The sequence below is a fragment of the Anarrhichthys ocellatus genome, unplaced genomic scaffold, assembly GCF_004355925.1.
Source record: "Anarrhichthys ocellatus isolate YVR2014 unplaced genomic scaffold, GSC_Weel_1.0 scaffold89, whole genome shotgun sequence".
Lineage (NCBI taxonomy): Eukaryota > Metazoa > Chordata > Actinopteri > Perciformes > Anarhichadidae > Anarrhichthys > Anarrhichthys ocellatus.
This window is the reverse complement of record NW_022280119.1, coordinates 225,092-244,561: the sequence shown is the minus strand read 5'-3', so window position 1 is coordinate 244,561 and position 19,470 is coordinate 225,092. Positions and strand designations below refer to the sequence as shown.

Here is a 19,470-nt window from a genome sequence, read left to right as displayed (position 1 = left end):
AATTTGTGTGAGAATGATTGCAGGCCAAACACGGTGGAAGGCCTGTGAGTATATTGTGGGCAAAAACAAAGTCCGCAGAACAGGTTTCTCCTTACATACTGTACACAATACCATAACTGGCTATCTTGTTAGTACAATACTATAAGACCTAATTTAGCGCCTTCGTCTTTTACTTTTGAAAGCAGTAACCGGAAATGCAATGTATTTTCTTTCTGTCGTTGCCTGACTTGACTGGTCCTGAGTCTGAGGAGCGCAGAGGAGGAGCGCGAGCCGGGAGCGCCATGCCTGTTCTGTCATTCCGTATAGTGCCTGGAGTTGTCACGAATATTTCCGGCAAACAATGTATCGCTGTCACAGAAATAAGTAAGTAGTCAGTTTAATAATAAAACAAGGAAAAAGTCAACACTCAGAGGAAACCATACGTAGGATGGGCGAACGGGAGGAATTTGCGTTTGACGTTAAAACCACTGGATCCAAGTGGCTGCTGCCTGTCAGTGAATACTTGGGCTTTCCTCTTGATCAGGTAGGAGTACTTTATCTGTCCATTGTCAGGTGATAAAAAGCAGATATTGTGTTGAATATTTGTTTAGCATGTGTAAACACTCCTCATCTCCATCTCTCCCACACAGGTGAATTTCTTGGCGTGCCAGCTGTTTGCCCTGGCTGCTGCCTTCTGGTTCCGTCTCTACCTCAGTCCTAGCCATGCCAATCCCCTGGTCCGGCACGCTGTGGCCGCTCTCCTTGGCATCGTCTTTCTCATCTTCTGCTTTGGATGGTACTGTACTGTACTGTACTGTACTGTACTGTCAGAGATCAGCTCACACGGCACTTCATCCAATTTCTCTCATACAATGCTGCACATTGTCATTTTCTCTTCACTGAGTCAGTAACATGCCTTGATTATCAATATGTTGAAATGTTTGTGTTTGATCATGAGTAAGAGATTTCAGGGGAAAGGTATCTAGAAAAACATTGCTATTCAAATAATAGCAATGATGCACATTTTTCAGATTGCGTTTGTCCTTGTCTGCAGGTACTCAGCCCACATCCTGACAGTGGTGCTTGCAAGCTACTTGATCATCATCAAAGCTGACATCAACAATGTACACAGGTTAGTGTTGGTTTTTATACTTTATAAGGGAAACCCACACAAAAGTCGTGCATAAAGTTAAGTTATGGAGACAAAATGTTGGATTATAAAAGGCATCATGAAATGTGGTGGAATTTGTGACACGTAAACATATCAAATAGGTGGAATTAAGTCAAACTGCTAGGTTGCCTGGTTGGTTTGGTTATGGACAAACATAAATCTGTTCTGATTTAAAGAAGTTCTTTTCCTCTAGAGACCCAACTGACCTGCCTGTCTGTCATCGTGCTGACAGGCGGATGACAGAGCGGCTACACCTCATTTCTAAGATACAGTTGCATTCCTACTTGCTGTTGTCTTCAAGGAAAACTTGTCAGACAAGATCAGCCTGGAAACTATTTACATCATAGGAGTGTGTTTGGTGGAGTAGGCAGATTGCTTCGTCTAGATAATGGTTACTGTGCTGATAACTGATATGTTGTGGTGACATTGTTTTTGACATTACATTTACTTTTGTAATTTACTCCCTCACACACATTCCAACACAGACGGCATTGCATCCCACCCTATTATCTTCCTGTTGTTGAGAGAAATTAATGTAAAACACGTCAGATAAAAGGCACCCAGACATGCCAGCTGGACAAGTTTGTTTGGAGACATCCGGACTGTGTGTGTGTGTGTGTGTGTGTGTGTGTGTGTGTGTGTGTGTGTGAATTTAAATGCATGTTTCTCTCTTTGCAGCCATGTAAAGACACACTAACTGATTATTAACTAAGAGGTGGCAGCCCTGCTTTGTAATATTTACACGTATTGCATATGTCCCCAGAACGTCCTAACTGTCCTTTGTCTGATTTAGTTTTGCTCATTCCTCCACACTCAGGTATTCCATGGTGACGGCTATGGGCTACTTGACAGCGTGCCAAGTGAGCAGAGCCTTCATCTATAACTATGGAGTTCTGTCCACGGACTTCTCTGGGTGAGGAAAAACCTAATCCCTCGGTTGTCCCGCCTCTTTTCTTCACTTCAGTTCTCCTGTTATCAATTAACGTTTTCCGAATGGTGTACCTGCTTGGCGCATTCGCCAGTGCCACAGCCTTGTGTAAATAAAACACCACTGATTAAGAAGCAGCAGTGTGGATTGTTCACCGTTCATAGTTGACATTGTTGGGCCAGGTGGAGTTAAGGTGCCTCCTGGCAACTGTGACTTTGTTGTTTTAGAAACAAGGCTGCTTCTAAAGCAGTGGGCAGGTAACTCTTTAGTGTGTTTCTCTTTATGTGAAGGGTTTATTTTCATTTCAACATTACATTTGGACTCTATAACAATCATAAAGAAGTGCTAAAAGGAGAACTTAGCAAAGCAGGAGAGGAGATTTCCTGTGACACAAGATGGGCGGGGACTCCTCTGTCATTCCTCATTATTTCAGAAATGAAAGATTGCATCATCAAAAATTACTTTTGAAATCGAAACTCTGCCCACGTGTATTAACTGCAACCATTGCACAATGATGGCATGTGCTTGCTTTGATGAAGAGGCCTCCCAGGTTTCACAAAAAAACATTTTTGTCCTGATACTGATACTGAGACGGTCCCTTTCCTTTTACTGGAATGGTTCCCAGATGAAGTAATATAGTTGTATGTGTGCGGTTGTTCTTTAAAAGCTGAGTGTTGAATTTGCTGGCTCCTGTATTCAGCAACTTTTCTGCCCGGTTCTGGTGTGGATGAATTTGCCGGCAGTCTCACTTGAAGTCTGCCTGACTTTGGCAATGATCAGCCAGGCCTGTGAGTCAGCCTCGGTTGGGTTCATATATTGAATAACAGCTCCAGCTTCTTTAAGCTTTCATATTGGACAGATGAATGGTTGTGAATCACAGATGGTGTCCATATGTGTAGCTACTTACACAGGATTGTGTGTAGTAATCCAGTGCCAAAGCTAATACTTCAAAATGTAAGGTTCTGTGACTCAGTGGGTTTCCTGTTTTTGCTAGCACAACACCATTCATTTAACTTGCTGGTTTCCACTGTTGTCCTCATTATATGATGTGTTTGTGCTGCTTTGAAGATGCCAATGTCTCTAAAGTCTGGTTGCTATTCTCCCATTTGTCATCGAGTATTTCCATAAGCTGTTTCTTTCTGAATTTGTACAAGGCAGCAGAACTGAAATTGAACAAGAAAAATCTTGTGCACGTTGCCAACTTTAGAGTCTATGTGGAAAAACAGAGTTGGTCAGGCTGCAGTGGTGGAGAGCTGCACATACTGGCTGGCACCCTGAAAATGTTTCTCTACAGCCAACTAGCTGGCACTGCCAGCCGCTCGGTCCCTCTCGGCCTCGGTTTTCCATGCTGTCCACACAATGCAGCCGACTCACACACAGCAACCAGTGTGTGTGTGTGTGTGTGTGTGTGTGTGAGACAGAGGTAGTTTATGTGTGCCTTTGTGCACACACACTCTCACATTCTTGGGACAGAGAGGTCTCTATCTGTGAATGAAACCAGGAGTAGGGGTGTGGAACTAACCGTAATGCCCTCCACCGTCGCATCACTTCCAGCACTATTTGGTATCCCTAAGTGGCTAACTTCCTGAAACCAAAACTTAAGCCACGTAAAGGAAACGTAGCCCGACCACGAGTTATTGTTCACATAATACAAGTCCTTGAGTGATTGATAGTGTCTGAAGAATCAATCTTAAAAGTGCAAGCAAATGATTACTGATTATTGAGTGTTTATCGCATTGCAAATATGTGTAAAAACCTACGGATTAATGAAATCTTCTTTCCAGCATTATTTTAGTTGTGTAAGCAACTTTAGAACACATCAGTTTCTTTGGATCACTGTGAACTTGACACCATCGCTGTCAGGCTGTCGGCCTACTGGTTTGTGACAGTTGAGAGATTTGAATGAATTGATACGTGACCCGACTTGACACTGGTGGAAACAATGCAGTGATTCACTAACCCTAATACATTCTGTGGCCTCAGCCAGATGCTCGGAAGGCATTTGCTTTGTTTCAAGTCAGTCATTTAAAAAAATGACCAAACATGCTGCTTCTGACTTTTAAAAACATTTTAAAACAGGTTGACTGTATCCTTTAGTGGATATATTTATTTGTTTTCACCTCAGAATCTCCACAAAGTCAGTGTCCAACAGTAGTTACCATTCATTCTCTTTCTGCACAGGCCTCTGATGATAGTAACCCAGAAGATAACCACACTGGCTTTCCAGCTCCATGACGGTAAGGCAGCGGAGGAGATGTAGGACAAGCCCAGGTGTTGCATTAACAATAACAACGGCTCTCTTCTATTCACTTGCAATGTCAACCATGATGACAGTGTGACAGTGAACCTGCATGCACAGTAACAGGACCCTGAAACTGAAGCAGCTAAATGGAATTCATCAATCATTCATTTTATTATTTGGTAAAAAAAAAAGTGGCAAAACGAACGTTTCCAGACAGGTTGTTGATGACATCATTCGCTGTTTTTCAGGTATGTGTAAGAAATCCGAACAACTGACCTCTGAGCAGAAGCCTCTGGCTGTTAAGTAAGTTTTTACTGTGCTAATTACTCACGTCTTTAATCTTTTTTTATACAGTGGTAATTCTATGTTGCAGTGTGAAACATCAGGGGATAGACTTTTTTTGGACACAAGTCGGAGCGCTGTGTCTTGTGAATAATGGCAATCTACTTTTTTTCCCCAACTGAATCTTGCTGATTTTCTTTTATATCTGACCTTTGAGGTGCACATAGTTTAGAATGTTGGGTTGATGTCCCTGTTAAAGTATGAATGCACAAAAGGTTGCGTCTGGATTAACACCGTATTTAAAGAATAAATAACTGTTTCTTTTCCTTTAGCCTCGAAGGACAATGACAAGGAGATGCAATCATGGTGATTAGCTTGTTCATGTAAAAAGCATGATGGGAACTTAGAAAAGAGGCATAATTTTGCATGAAAAATATGAAAATGTTATGCATGTGAATCGATTAAAACCACAGTCATCAGTGTACTACGCATGCCCTCTTAGAAGGAATCTGTAAAGAAAATGAAATACAATTTTAAAACATAGTGTTGCTCTTCTGGGATAACTATGCAGCTCTAAATTCAGTTGTCTCATGTTTGCTTACTTCACTGTGCTCCCTGTAGGTTTGGATATCACATTTATATAACATTTATTGATTCTGATTTTACTTTTCAATTCTGCTTGTGCTGTTATCATTAGATACAAACTTTGATGCATGCATAACCAGTGATGTAGACAATAGCTCAGGTCAAAACTTTTCATTTCGGCAGCAATAAGGTTTCTTTATGATTTCCTGGTTCTTCAGTCATTGGTACTCAACCCTAGTCCCTTAAAATGCTGCGGAACTGCTGTAATCTGTGAACTAAAGGAACCATATCATAAACGGATTAATAACATTTGGATTGTCTCGTGTGATGTTTTAAAAAGTCACTTTTTGTCATTCACAGAGTGTTTACTTTTATGTTAGGTTTCACCTACCAACCAACAATTCAGGCTTACAGAGCTTCACATGAATGGCATGCTTTTCTCATGTCTCCACCCAACTTGGATGAAAAAATAGCAATAACTCCGTTGCATTTCACACGAAGTGATCATTTTCATACTGAAAATAAAGGGGCTCTCTGTTTTGTTTCCTATTATTCACCCTACTCTTCTTTCTGCAGTGTGAGGCCTTCTCTCATCGAGTACCTGAGTTACAATCTGAACTTCCTGAGTGTCTTTGTGGGACCATGCAGTAACTACAAAGAATACATAGACTTCATAGAGGGCCGACACATCGGCAAGAGGCTTAGGCAGCACTTTGGGACGTGTAATGGCCAGAACGGCTATGATAAGACACCAGACCCATCACCTCTGGTAAAGTCATGAATACGTAGCTGGTTGCTTCCTCTTATGGTTTTACTTAACGACACAGCATAACCTGGGACTGTAGTAAAATCTGTCTAATCTCGATCGCAGTCTTCTCCTACTTTCATTTCTATATTCACTGAGACTTTTCGAGTCGTATCGGGTGTCTGATTCTGCTGCCGTCATTGTTTCTGTTTTTCGTGTGACTTAATTAATCAGTGGTCATCCTGTCCATTCGTAATCTGTGTTTCCATCGCTGCTCAGCAGTTATCTGTTTTCTCTGCAGAACGCTGTCTGTCGAAAATTGCTGGTGTGCAGCGGATGTATGCTGCTCTTCCTCACTGTGACTCGGTCTTTCCCGATAACGTACAACGTGGACCCCCATTTTGTCAGTCAAGCCCCCTTCCTCACAAGGCTCGCCTACGCCTTCTTCTCTATACAAGCAGCAAGGCCCAAATTCTACTTCGCCTGGACACTAGGTGAGCAGTGTGTGTGTGTTTTAGTTGTAGTTGGCCAGTTGTCAGGAGGGAAAATGATGAGCACATGAGCTACATATATCGTTAATGCCATGGAAGTCATGTGATTTAATTTTTTCTGTCCTGTCAGCTGATGCAGTCAACAACGCTGCAGGTTATGGTTTCTCGGGGTTGGATAAAAATGGAAAGCCATCTTGGGACCTCATCTGCAACCTCAACATCTTAGGGATTGAGGTATCCTCAATGTTTCATAGTTTTTTAAAACACAGAACAACTCTTTACTGTGTGAAGTTCCATGCGCGTACATGTTGGTCAAAGTTGGCATAGACTTATAAAGTTAAGTACTATTAAGTGGTTGTTGTTGTTATTTATTGATCTTTTTTCAGACCGCGACCAGCTTCAAGACATTCATAGACCACTGGAATATTCGAACAGGAATTTGGCTTAAAACGTAAGTGCTGCAAATGTCAACTTCAATACTCACGCATGCAGTCAGAAAACATTTACCCAGCTTTCCATTTCACGAACTCTTCTGGATATGTTTGATTCCTCTCATCTCCTTAGGGTGTGTTATGACCGAGCCCCTAAGCACAGGTTGGCGTTGACCTTTATCCTGTCTGCCCTGTGGCACGGTGTTTATCCGGGGTACTATTTCACCTTCATCACCGCCATCCCCATCACTATGGCAGCACGAGCTGTGAGTACTCCACCTCCGCTGGAAATTCAAATGAGTACTGCAGTGTGTACAACTGAAAGAAAATGTAATTTTGATAGCTTTATTAAATTTCATAAAAACCATCGGCTGACCGTTCAATCGGATATTGTGACATCCTAAGACGGTGGAGCAATACGTAAGAGAGAAGATCGTAAAGCTTTGGGTAGTAATACATTCTTGTCATGTAACTTAATTGGGTTAATTGACTTACATTAAAATACACCGATCCTATCACTGGTGTGAAAATAGCTATATACCCCTCTCTGTTCATCTGTCTCTCTCCACCAGGTACGGAAGTCTGTTCGCCATTACTTTCTGGGCTTCGGGGGCTTGAAGCTGAGCTACGACATCTTCACTTGGGCAGCCACTCAGCTGGCCATCTGCTACACTGTTATGCCTTTCCTTCTTCTTGCAGTAGAGCCCACTTTGGTTTATTACAGGTATGTTGTACTTTCTAATACTACTTCTCTTCTTAAGCTCAATTCATGCTTTTCACATTTGTATAACTGCGTGGGTTACACAACAGCATTTTTATTGAAGTTTGAACACACCTTCAGGTGAGCAGATTGAAACAGTGAGATGTGGTTATGAGAAATGCACCTGTACTTGTTTTACTACTTGTATTCTGTCCTTGTCCAACAGCTTTAAACATGTGAGCGTACAGGTGTATTGCCACAAATTTGTCTGTAGAGTTTTACCACCAAAGGATCCACCAAACTACGAAATTGTCATGCTTACAATTTCTTCCACACAGAGTTCAAGTCTAAATGATTAAAGAGGAAGGGTATGTTAATTAGGGCTGCAACTAAAATAATTTCTTTGTCAAATTGTCAATTTTTTTGTCGATAGATAAATCTGAATGTCAGAAAATTGGGAAGAATTACCATCAAAACTCACCAAAAACACAACTCCTTTGTTTTTTTTTATATATAAAAAAAAGAAAAGTTCTTATTTTAGTTTCGAACATGATTTTTTTGTAGCCTGCTTTATTTTGTCATGTCACTTTTTCCACCTGATTAACATTTCCCCTGACAGTACATTAATGACAAAACATATTCTCGTTTTTTTTCTTTTTTAGGTCTATGTACTTCCACGTTCACATCATCAGCATTCTGGCTGCGATCGCCCTGCATTGGAAACACAAACCCAGTGAACCCTCTGCCGCCACCAAAACGTTTTCCTCCTCCTCCTCCTCCTCCTCGCCTCCCTGCTCAGCACAGTGCCAGCCTGTTCACTCCAACAACAATGACAAAGTAGATTGAGTAAAATCCCCTCTTCACGCTCTTTTACCAGGCTCTCAGTCGAGAGGGTTCTCTCAAAGACAAGTGAATATCCCTGAAGGGCATTCAGCCAATTAAAAACGGGAACACGTTATTTATTTTTTGGGACAGTACAGATACATATCCTATGGCACTGGACGTACATGGGGAGAGCTTTTCTGCCATAGTGTGAAGTTTAACAAGATCAGAACCTGATTCTAATTCTAAGACTACACAAGCACAAACATGAGCACAGCATGCAAACTGGCAAGACAAACATTATCTGAGGGAACATCTGCGGTACCACCGCCAGGACGCTGGCCTCCACCTGCCCCCACTCGTCCACTTTCTCTCCCTCCAGGCCCCATCACAGCACCAGCCTGCCTGCTCCAACAACAATGCAACAGTGTGAAGAGAGAAAGGAGGCTCACTTTATGTCTCGTCCTCTATCTGCGCCGTCCTGCCGATTGGTGGGCTCTGAGCCAGCACAGTGGGAGAGCAGCTCATAAACAGGGCACGAATACCAGGACACACACACAGACAGACACTGGGACACAAATATGCTCATACTCTCTCTTAGACACGCTCGCACTTGGTCACACTCTACATACAAAGGCTGCTCTTGTGTGGCCACAACAACAGCATACCAAGAGGAGAGAGAGCCCTGGTTCGTATGTATGTGTGTGTGTGTTACTTTGTGTGTCGGCCCACTAACCTCTGTCACTGACCCCGTGTGAGTGTATGTGTGTGAGTGTATGTGTGTGTGTGTGGACCCTGTCATGAAAAACTGTGGACTGAGTGGAATGGCACTTGAAATACCAATTAGACCATGCGGCTCCCAAACTGTCCATTGAAAGAGCTGCTAATGAAGTGTTTTAAGGCAGGCTGTCAGCTCCTCCAGGTGAGGAGACCAGACCATTCTGTAGAACAAGTCAACACGTTAGAGTTTCTATGGATAATCCCGGGCTTTTAGGGATACTATTTTTAATATAAAAGGAAAGGCTTAACCATTGAAAGCAAAAGCCTGGGATTTAATGAGCGTCCTCAGTCCACTTTCCCTCAGAGAGCTCTTTTGTGCTGAAGCAGTAGGGAATTTAACAGTGACATAGTTTTTAATGTGTTAGTACTTTACCACGTGAACGGTGCTGGTTACCTGGTATCATGATGTAGAGTATCTGAACAAAAAGCTGTGGTGAAACTGAGAGGAAACACATTTTTTGGGGAGTCAAAAATCGCACACTCAAAGAATGGAAAATGTGACGAAAAATAGAAATTTAAAAATCAAATGTATTTCTTCTCAGTAGGAGCACGGTGCTGTGACCGTTCTGTGGTTCTTTGTGAGAAAGACCACATTTGAAGACTCTCGATTTACCAGAGCCTATCAGCAGCTGCAAGTTGATTTAACAGAGACATCTGCTGGTGGTTTGCTCTGTCTGAACTCTGCTGAATTAAGCAATGAAGGTAAGCCAATTTGGACTGACTGCCATGCTGCAGCATCTCCCAATGCAACTTCATAAAACTCTGAAAGCACTTTTCCCCCTCTGATATTACAATTTCTCAACACAATTCACAATTTCTTCCCTTCACTATCGTTTACTTTAGCAAAATCACAGTTGATGAGTCATGAAGGTGATGCTTATGATTAGAGATAAGCTCAACATGGTGGAAAAAAAAGGTACATTCACTTTTTAAAATTCTGTTATTTTCTGTTATCAAGAAGTTATGAGAGATTTAGGAGCATTGGGAACTTTAAAAGTGTCACAGTGGCTTGTTATTAATGTTGCTACCTGCTGTAAGCTAGCATGTCAGCTTTTAGCTACATTTATTGGTTGGTTATAATAAGTTGTGCTAACGATGCTAACAATGTGCAATGCAAGAATATTATTTTGGAAGACAAAAAATGACATTTCCCTTGAAATGTCAGGCTGTCCGTTTCATTGCATTATAAGATTAGCCTAAAGAAAATGCAATTCATTTCTTTGAGTACAGCATGTTAACAGCACGGTGAATCATGTTGGACACACAATCTTTATTAGCGGCTTTGAAATTTAGTCTTAACCTTTCGACCACAGGAAAAATGGATTGGATTTGCCTGTTTTTGCTCAATTTACATATTGACTCAACCCTCTGATTTCTATTCTTAGCTTTGCTCTGACAAGAAGGACCCAGTTCACACACAAGTGTTGACATGAGGGGAGGGGTAGCATGCACTGAATTAACATTATTATTAAATAAATACCAGATTGTTCAAGATTTTAAAGGAAACAAGAACTTCCAAATTCAACTATTGTTAATTGGCTAATTAGAACAAATCTCTTTCCAATCAAACCATTGATATCTTTGTCATTTTGTCATAAAGATGGCAATATTTCTTTTGTTGTTGATTATTTTAATGTTTTAATGCACATTAGTACCTCTCGGGGTTAATTAAGTGTCAGTAATGACTGCTATGGGGACCGTTATACTGTACAAGAAGCCTACAGTTATAATCATTTAGATCTGGAAAAACAGCAACTAAATGCTGACGGTCATAAAGTTTGTCCCCACGACGGCCACTGTCAAAGGCTGACTGCACCTAAACGCCTCAACAGGTGTGTGTGCCGAGTGGTCTAAAAACTCTTCTCAAGTATGGCTTTGCTATAACATACAATCGTTTTTTGTGAAAATAAAAGCCGATTTTAACTAATATGCAACTAGCTGTAACCTTTAAGTGTTTTTTTTGTTATCATTAAAATGTTCACTTCACTGTATAGTTTACATGTTTGTCATGTTTTTAGTGCAGGGAAATGAGCGACGAGTGGCACATACGTGTGGCTGTGTTGTCAAAATGAGCAGCTATTTCAATGACTTAATACCGATTATAAAGATATTTTTTGTAAGTTTGTTTTGCAGATGTATTCATGATGAAATATACCGACTGTGAGAGTGTGTGTTGCTCCATTTTGGTATTATTTGTATGGAGGAAAGAGTGCATGGTATAAAATGATTTGAGTAACAAATAAAGCTTCAGTGAAACACATTTTTACTTGTCAAAGTTTGAATTGAATAAGTTGGTATACAATAATGACAATGGGGAAGTCTAAACCATTATGAAGACAAACGTGTCATTTTGGGGACAAGTAAAACCTTTATTTAATAACTCCAGTGAGTCCCATTTGTTTTCTATCTGTTTCTATCCAACTACTCTCCCTCTCAGCTACAGCCTCAAATCATATCACATATCAAACCTTCTCTATGCGACGGCTGTCCCATGCTGTTTAACACTCTTAAAGCGGCTGCCTCTCTGTCCCTTGTGTCACGTGTCTGTTCCCGTCTGACACAGGTGTGTGTGTGTGTGTGTGTGTCTGTGTGCATGCTGTGTTTTGATCCAAACTGAGCTCACAGACAGCTAATGACAACCAGGGGGAAGAAGGAAATGGGACTAAGATGACAAGCAACAACAAATATACTTAAATCACCGCAGTGTTAGTGTGTTTCACTTAAGATCTTCAGAGTGTTCATCAAAAACATTTGTTTTACTCATTATGAGATTGATTGTCCTGTCTATGCCCTCAGAATAGTTCCCACACACAGCTACTGCCTCTCTGGAGCAGGAAGATACAGTTTACCCTGCTCATTCTATTTCTATTAGATTCAAACTCTTTATCAAATAAACAGTATCACAATACCCGCTTGATGCGAGAATGAAAGACAATTTATTTGTCTGTTGTTTGCAACTAAAATGACTAACTTTGCTTATGTTTTTGCTGCATGTAATAAGCTGCCTACATCCAGTTTGCATTTGCTACTCATCAACTCTGAAACAAGGTGTTTCTATATAGCTGCAGTGAATTAGTTATCAAAATGCCTTATAGCCAGTCTGCGTTTCAAACATTACAATGCAAGTTGTTACCCACAGTAATTGTAATGAAAGACAAGAACCCACACACAATACTTTTCCAACACATTTCATATGAAGTAGCAGCAGATCATCTCGTATATCAATACATCTGCATCAGTATGTGAACCCTCGTTGTTTGCTCTCAGTACTTTTTCAACGTCTGGTCAAACAAGTTCACTGCTGTCTCTAATGATGTTTTTGGTCAAATCTTTGTAACACTTTCAGTAAAAGTAAAATGCAATGAGATTAAAATGCCTTAAACAGGAAGTCAGCACTGATCCAGTTATTGGGTTATGTATTAGTGTATCATAGGTGACTTCTACAAACACAGGTTACTTAAAACGTTTAAACTAGGACCTGTAGAAAATAATAAATGACTGGATGATTAGGATTATGATACAGGTAGCTACAAAAAAAACCTTGAGCCAGCATTGTATTTTCTTCCAGTGAACTAATGTCAGCAGCCAATGCTAATATTTTATTTTTTGGCAAAAAAAAAAAAAAAAAGCTAATTTAGAAAGACAAACCTCCATGAACTTTGTGTGAAATAAATTAAAACCTAATTTGTGATTCTGGCAGCTCACCCACAGTGCATCCCCACAGGTCCTTTCACGTTATCTGCCTGATTAGACTTCCTCCCAATGTGTGTGCATGTGTGTGTGTGTGTACATACTGTGCTTGATTGACTCTCCTGATGCACCTGTTCAGGTGAGATAACTTCAAACTTCAACCTGTGCAAACAATATTAGACATTTTGCAATCACCAGAAGCAAGCAAATATCAAATCAGTTTGGTTCAAAACCAATGTATCCAATGTGAGAAAATGTAAGTTTCAACTTATGTTCGATTACTGCTAAAGCTTTGCCACTTTCAAGCTATAAAACCAGTCAAACGCCCAGTAGGTAAACTCAAGTGAAAAACAAGACCTTATTTCTTAGTTCCTGCAAAGTTTAAGCTTGAGAGGTGTTGATGCTATATAAATTGCATTGCTATATAAATGCAGAAAAGGTCATTTTGGCCACTGCAGATGCAGCTCACACCACACGAGAGGAAAGGTGGAGATCACCATAGTCGGTGGGCTTCATCCTCTGGAGACCATGAATGACGGCGCAGAATTGCGAGGCAATCTATCTTATAATTGGCCAGGACCCCTTTGTTAAAGAGATTCAAATTCTCAATGGGACTATACCGGCTGAATACAAGTTAAATAGATAAAGTATAAAATAGTTATTGAGATATTTAAGTCTGGACCAAAGTGGATCGACTGATCATACAAGCATGTATACCAGTCACACACTGTCAACTAAGATGAAGAATATTGTATCCAAATACTACAGCATGTTAGAGCATAAACTGTAGGGCAGTATAACATCTCCATGACGTAGACTGAAACGCCTCCAGCTAATGACTCCTGCTTGCCAAATCTCCAATTAGTGAAGCTTCCAAATCTTCTGAAACCAAAGCTCCAGGCAAACACGGAAAGCAGACATGATTTCAAAAGAACTTCAAATTTTGTCACTTGCATTTGTGTCAACAAAATGAATATAGGCAGCCAGCTTACAATGGACAAAAATATCAGCGGACAAATAAGGTCCTTAACTCAAGACCTACGATATTGGCTACTGTATTTCACCAAGGAGGCAACCCATGAAGAATCATTGAATGTGCTTCTTCAGTCTTCTGTGATTTAACATCCCCGATTTTTTTCAAACAATAAAATTACATCAGTTCAAGATAATGTATCGGCTGAGCTTTCATAAACTGTAAATCGTTTTCCTCCCAGTAACACAAATAAGTTCAGTGATGCAGTGCAAAGTCGCCCCCAAATTACAGTGTTTTGACACTTAGATTATATTTTCTTACCATGACTGAAATTGCCCAAAAGACGGACTTAAAGCACCGAGACGGGCAATTTAATGATCCAATACTCCTCTGCACGGATACACAAAAACAAACCTGGTTTTAACCGTCCTATTTTCAACTATAGCTTTGTTACTGTTTAGAGAGCCATAAAATACATATTTTTTATCACATCAGTCAATACATTTTTAATTTGCAAGTTAATCAAGTTACTTGTTCTTTTTTTAATCACCTCTCGTGATTTGGATCCAATGCATCACTTTTAGAACATACTACGTTTTGTTATGATTCTTACACAGTAAACATGTACAATAGGGTTTGTTTTATTAGCAGTGCATGCAAGGTGGAAATCAAGCAATCAGATCAAAAATCCTAACATGAATACGTTCAATTATTTTCTCTGCTGTTATTACTGTTAGAACAATCTTATACAGGGTAAGTCTTCAGAGCATGTTTAGCATAGGTTTAGACATGGGCCGTAACAGAGCGATCAGTTCCTTCCTGTTGAAAACATACTAAGAAAAGGTGTTTTTGTGCTCACAAATATGTCCTATTATTTACTGTCCTTTGAGATAAAGAGAATATACAGTCAAAACACACATTAGTACAACTCTGTATATCATAACAAAAATAAATACATTTTCTGTGAGGAAATTCCATTCAGTGGCACGTGCGCTGCTTCCTTTCTTTTCAACTTCTAAACAGATTCAACACCATCAACAACAGTCCTCAGTCCTGCTGATAAGAGTAGCAACCTGTGCCGCGCAGGTGACAAAGAAAACTCTTCAAAAGATAAATTAGGAAATCAGTGAGAGCTGAATGAGGACTTGGATGGACTAGATGGATGGATAGACTTGGCCTTCATGTTTCATGACTGACTGATGCTGCAGATTACTTTGTAAAAAACAACAACAATAATCATAGTGACATAGAGGGGCTTGAATACTAAACAGGAAAAGCAGATAACTGATGACTTGCGCTGGAAGAAACTTGCAATTTCCTCTGAATTTCAGCCAGCAGAGGGCAGTAGAGCAAAGACAATATAGCATACAAATGGAGAAAAATGTAGTGTCAGTGTTAAAAAAATGTAACATCTTTTTTTACAGAATAAAAACAATAGGTAACAAAAGGTAATACTCATCTCATGTACTGTGAAGACACATTTAAACTATCCACAGGGCTGTAGTTGTAAGGAAGGCCCCATAAGAGAAAGTAGACCAGAGGCCTGCTGCTATCTCATCCTGCACAGGAGAGGTGTGCTGTCGTTCAGCTGCAGGTTGGCGAGGAGATAAATATCGTATTGGAGCCAGAACATCGGTGCAAATGGGACAGAGGTCTCAAGTGGTTCAGTGTTGCTATTGCTTATCTACGTGCCACAGCGTCTCCCTTCTCTTCCTCCCTTTGCCTCTCTGTAATTCTCTCCTTCCTGCTCAACTCTCCAGAAAAAGTAACAGACTGCTCTTCAAAAGGTCAGATTTTTTTGAACTGTGCCTACCTGGTTACATTCAGCACACATGGGAGACATTAGGGGCATGTTACCGCTTTGGGTGATCATCATGCAGCATATAATTCTAAGTGAAACCACCAAGAAAGAAAAACATAAAAATCTAAAGTATTAAAGAAGCAGTGAGCAGGTGTCACCTATTTAACAGCCTGCATTCTCACCAACATCAGCTGACTGGTTGTCATGGGGAGTGAATGAGACAGGCAGGACTTATTAAGACTTTGACATCATCAAAAGGCAGACATGCTTGTAAAACTGAAGGGTAATGTACTTTGTACTGTAATGTACTGTAGGTATGTGGAAGGGTGCATCTTAATATGCAAAAGTGACCATCTTTCCTTGGCTCACCACCCTCAAAAACTGACTAGGAATTAGTTTAACACTGGATTGCCTCTTTGTTCAGTCGAACAGACGTTTATATAGTCAACAAACCCGAAGCAGAGGAGAGAAAGAGGCCACGGCAGTGTGTTTTAGATAAATGAGTTTCAGCTCGTGTTGGTCAGACAAGACAAAGTGAGGTTACGGTGCAATAGCTGGAGTAGCAGCAGTCCAATGAATCAACCACTTCGTGTCTCTTCAAGAGACGGTCAGGTCCCCGTGCTTTGATTGTTTGACTGGGCCAACCGACGATGATTAGATTGTAACGGGTTCAATTACATTTCCATACACTCCAGTCCACCAGACAAGCGCAATCAGTCCCAGTTTAAAGTATTCTAATGGGCTCCAAATAGATTTTGTCTCAGACGAAATGAAAGTTTCAGTTTTTGCTGCTCTCTGTTGGAGCAGGTTGTGTTTTCTCCTTTGCCTCCATCTGGCCTTTCTTCTTTTTCTTTTCTTCATCGTCCTTGAAGAAAAAAAGAGGAAACATGCCGAGGATGCAGCCGATGCCAACGCCAATGGCTTTGCCCTGCACAGAGGTAAATGGAAGTAAGGAAATATTACTGATAAGATATTTTTAAATAATCCACACACATTTTGACATTTAAGTATCAAGACAAGTTTGGTCTAAATGTATCAGTAAACAGGGATTCATCATTTTATTGCACATTTTATTCATGCAGAACCTGGACTGTAAAGATTGAGCAAGAAAACACAACAGGCATTGCCCAACATGCGAGGACAATTGCCATGACCTTTCATTCACTCTCAGCAAAGAGCCTTTCAGTGCTAGACTAATCACTCAACCTAATTACAGATAATTACATTTCACACTTTAGCGGTCACGGCATATTAACAATCATTCAGGTTTAACGCACAATGACGGAGCGATCGAAGGGGCACGTCACAGAGACTTGTGTTCCTGTTGTCGCTGCACAAACCCCCTTGACCTGGTTTGATGTTTAACATCCACAACAAACTGAATCTCTCAAATGCGGATTGGGGACAGCTTCATTAATATTCACTCTGACTGAGGACTGTTTCTGTTGAGTGTTTATTAGTCTGATAGGCTCTTGTCTGTCTGTCCTTCACTCACTCACTCTCTCACACACACACACACACACACACACACACACACACAAAAAGGTGATGATACTGACTGCATGAGAGCTGACTCTGGTCTGCCACATGTCAGCCTGTTTTGGGCTCAAGTCGGGAATCGGCATCCCCAGCCGATAGGCCAAGGCCTCCACATAACCTGCCAGCCTAAAGAGAGGAAGAGACAGACAGAAGAGAGAGGACTCAAACTTAGTTACAACATGAATTACTTCTGGACATTTCCCAAGATGGAAAGCCTGTTCAAGCAGCGCAGAGAGTCGTGGTAGACGCAAAGGTCAGCAATAGAGTCACGTGAATCCGTTATCGACAGAGAAGCCTCAAAATGGGAGTCAGTGTCTTCAGGCATGTGCACAATGCAAAATATAAACACTGTATACATACAGTAGTTGAGTCCTTGGCTCTAAGCTTCGCATTTTATTCAAACGTGAATATAAAGAGATTCAAAAGTTGTCAACATCCTGTAAACATGACAGCAATGACTTATGGGAATAAATTGCATCACTAAAACAATGTGGTAGACACATTCGCAGGCATATTAAAATTGTGTTCAGGGTGTAAATCGCACATAAATTAAATTGAAAACCACTCATTTGTGTTTGTTTTGTCTCCTTTAGATGTTCTTCTACATCACGTCATGATCCATTAAACCACACGGCAAAATAAACGACCAAAGTAATCGATATTTACGGGGGAAAAAAAACAAGTAAATCAGCAGATGAATGTTCCAGTCTGCGCCTTGTGGATGCCATCTATCATAAAACCAGAGAGAGAGCGAGAGAGAGAGAATAAATGAAATAAGTGCTTTACACAGATGACGGAGCAAAGACAGACTGCAGCAGATAAAGAATAGTGTTCACCAAGCAATAAAGAAACTCATTAATCATGCAAAACTTGTTTATTTCAATTGTAAAGTTGTCAGTTTTGTCTGATGTGGATCCCTGACACTGTGTTTACATGTACAGATGGTGAGTTTAGTGCGTCTGAAAAATAGTCACAGAGCCACAATTTAGTGTATGTCCCTGATACAGCTTTCTCACAAACAACATTGAGCCTTTGGGACCTCTGAGGGTCTGGGGCCCGGTTCACTTGTCCATCTAACACAGCAACAGTGTGACGAACGTACCAATAACTCAAACTAAAAGTGTATGGAGAACTGTTGTACCTTACTGTCATGTCTCCAGTGTGAGCAAAAAAACAAAGTTCCAGTTCCAGGGTGAGAAAAGAAATTCAAGTGAATATTTTGACCCAGGTCTGGTTCAGTCACTGGCACGAATGGATCCTCAGATCACTGCACACACAAATAAGCTGCAGCTGCCGAGTCAAGGGAGTGACATGCAGCAAGTAGCATATTTGAGAGAGAGATAAGGAGACGAGGAGAGGAGGCCAGAGCGTGTGTGTTGAGGTGCATGCGTGTGTCTGATGGCAATAGACTTTCATCACAGTAAAACAGAAATGGTAAAAGTTATTTAGGAGAGATTTTTATCATTACAGGTAAATCCAAACTAATCATGCGGACAATAATTACACAGCAGACAATCATTATATATAGACAATCATATCATATAATTATTGTATATTGTTCTTCTCATTATCAATCCAAACACTGACTCTCATATTCATACAAAGAAATGTAATATATCATACCTTGATGGAACAATAATACAGACGTCTGCCTTTGAGTCAAACCCAGTCCAAATATTTCACAGATTTGCAACAGAAGACGGCAAAAGAATTACGGGCAGCATCAGAGAATAAAATACCTGCAGTTTTCAAACCACTAAAATGATTACATTTACTTTTATCTCGGGCTTTGGATCATTTGTGAGCCCCAGACTCACAGCGTGAGAAGCAGACAGAAGGCTAAAGCTCAGCCTGGCTGCACCAGAAGCAATAACAAAACCTTCCTGGAACAACAAAGAGAATCTATTAACATCATCAGGTGGGCAATATCTGTGTTGGATTTAAATAGGTGCTGCTCTCATAGTCATGGAGCTATCTCTGAAACAGTTTGATGCAGAGAGCAGTGGTGCCATTGGCAGGCATGTGAATCAAAATGAGTGAGAAAGAAATATCAGGAACAAAAATGTTACAATCATAAATGAGCTACAATTGATGGTTACTGGAGTGTCATTACAGGAGTCCTCCTTCGCCAGGATAAACTAGGATAATGTCACGATTTAAAGAAGCATCGGCCCTACTGACGTATCCTTGAGAATTACTGAGTCCCTTCTTGTGTGGAACAGATACTGGGCTTTAAACCTCCTCAGAGGAAGGCAAGCAAACCAGGCTTTCTCTAAGCGGATGGATGAAGTAGCACCCTCTGTTAGTCCTC

General features: G+C 40.7%; 2 protein-coding genes across 2 annotated transcripts in view; one reads left to right on the top strand and one right to left on the bottom strand.

Moving 5' to 3' along the window:
* The first annotated feature begins 237 nt into the window (after positions 1-237).
* mboat1 (membrane bound O-acyltransferase domain containing 1) lies at positions 238-11,033 on the top strand. Its single transcript, XM_031875347.1, has 13 exons — positions 238-523; positions 630-775; positions 1,034-1,111; positions 1,968-2,063; positions 4,260-4,315; positions 4,569-4,623; positions 5,764-5,956; positions 6,234-6,426; positions 6,554-6,657; positions 6,810-6,874; positions 6,988-7,120; positions 7,427-7,578; positions 8,217-11,033. The coding sequence occupies exons 1-13, from the start codon at positions 428-430 to the stop codon at positions 8,398-8,400; spliced, it is 1,551 nt and encodes a 516-aa protein (XP_031731207.1). The 5' UTR covers positions 238-427; the 3' UTR covers positions 8,401-11,033.
* A 3,412-nt stretch (positions 11,034-14,445) lies between these two features.
* Positions 14,446-19,470, bottom strand: part of LOC116398761 (transmembrane protein 65-like) — a 29,596-nt gene continuing 24,571 nt past the window's right edge. Inside the window, exons 7-8 of the mRNA XM_031875348.1 lie at positions 17,180-17,285; positions 14,446-16,548 (exon numbers count right to left, since the gene is read on the bottom strand). Of these exons, the coding sequence (XP_031731208.1) occupies positions 16,399-16,548; positions 17,180-17,285 (256 nt within the window). The 3' untranslated portion in view covers positions 14,446-16,398. The remainder of the gene's footprint in view (positions 16,549-17,179; positions 17,286-19,470) is intronic.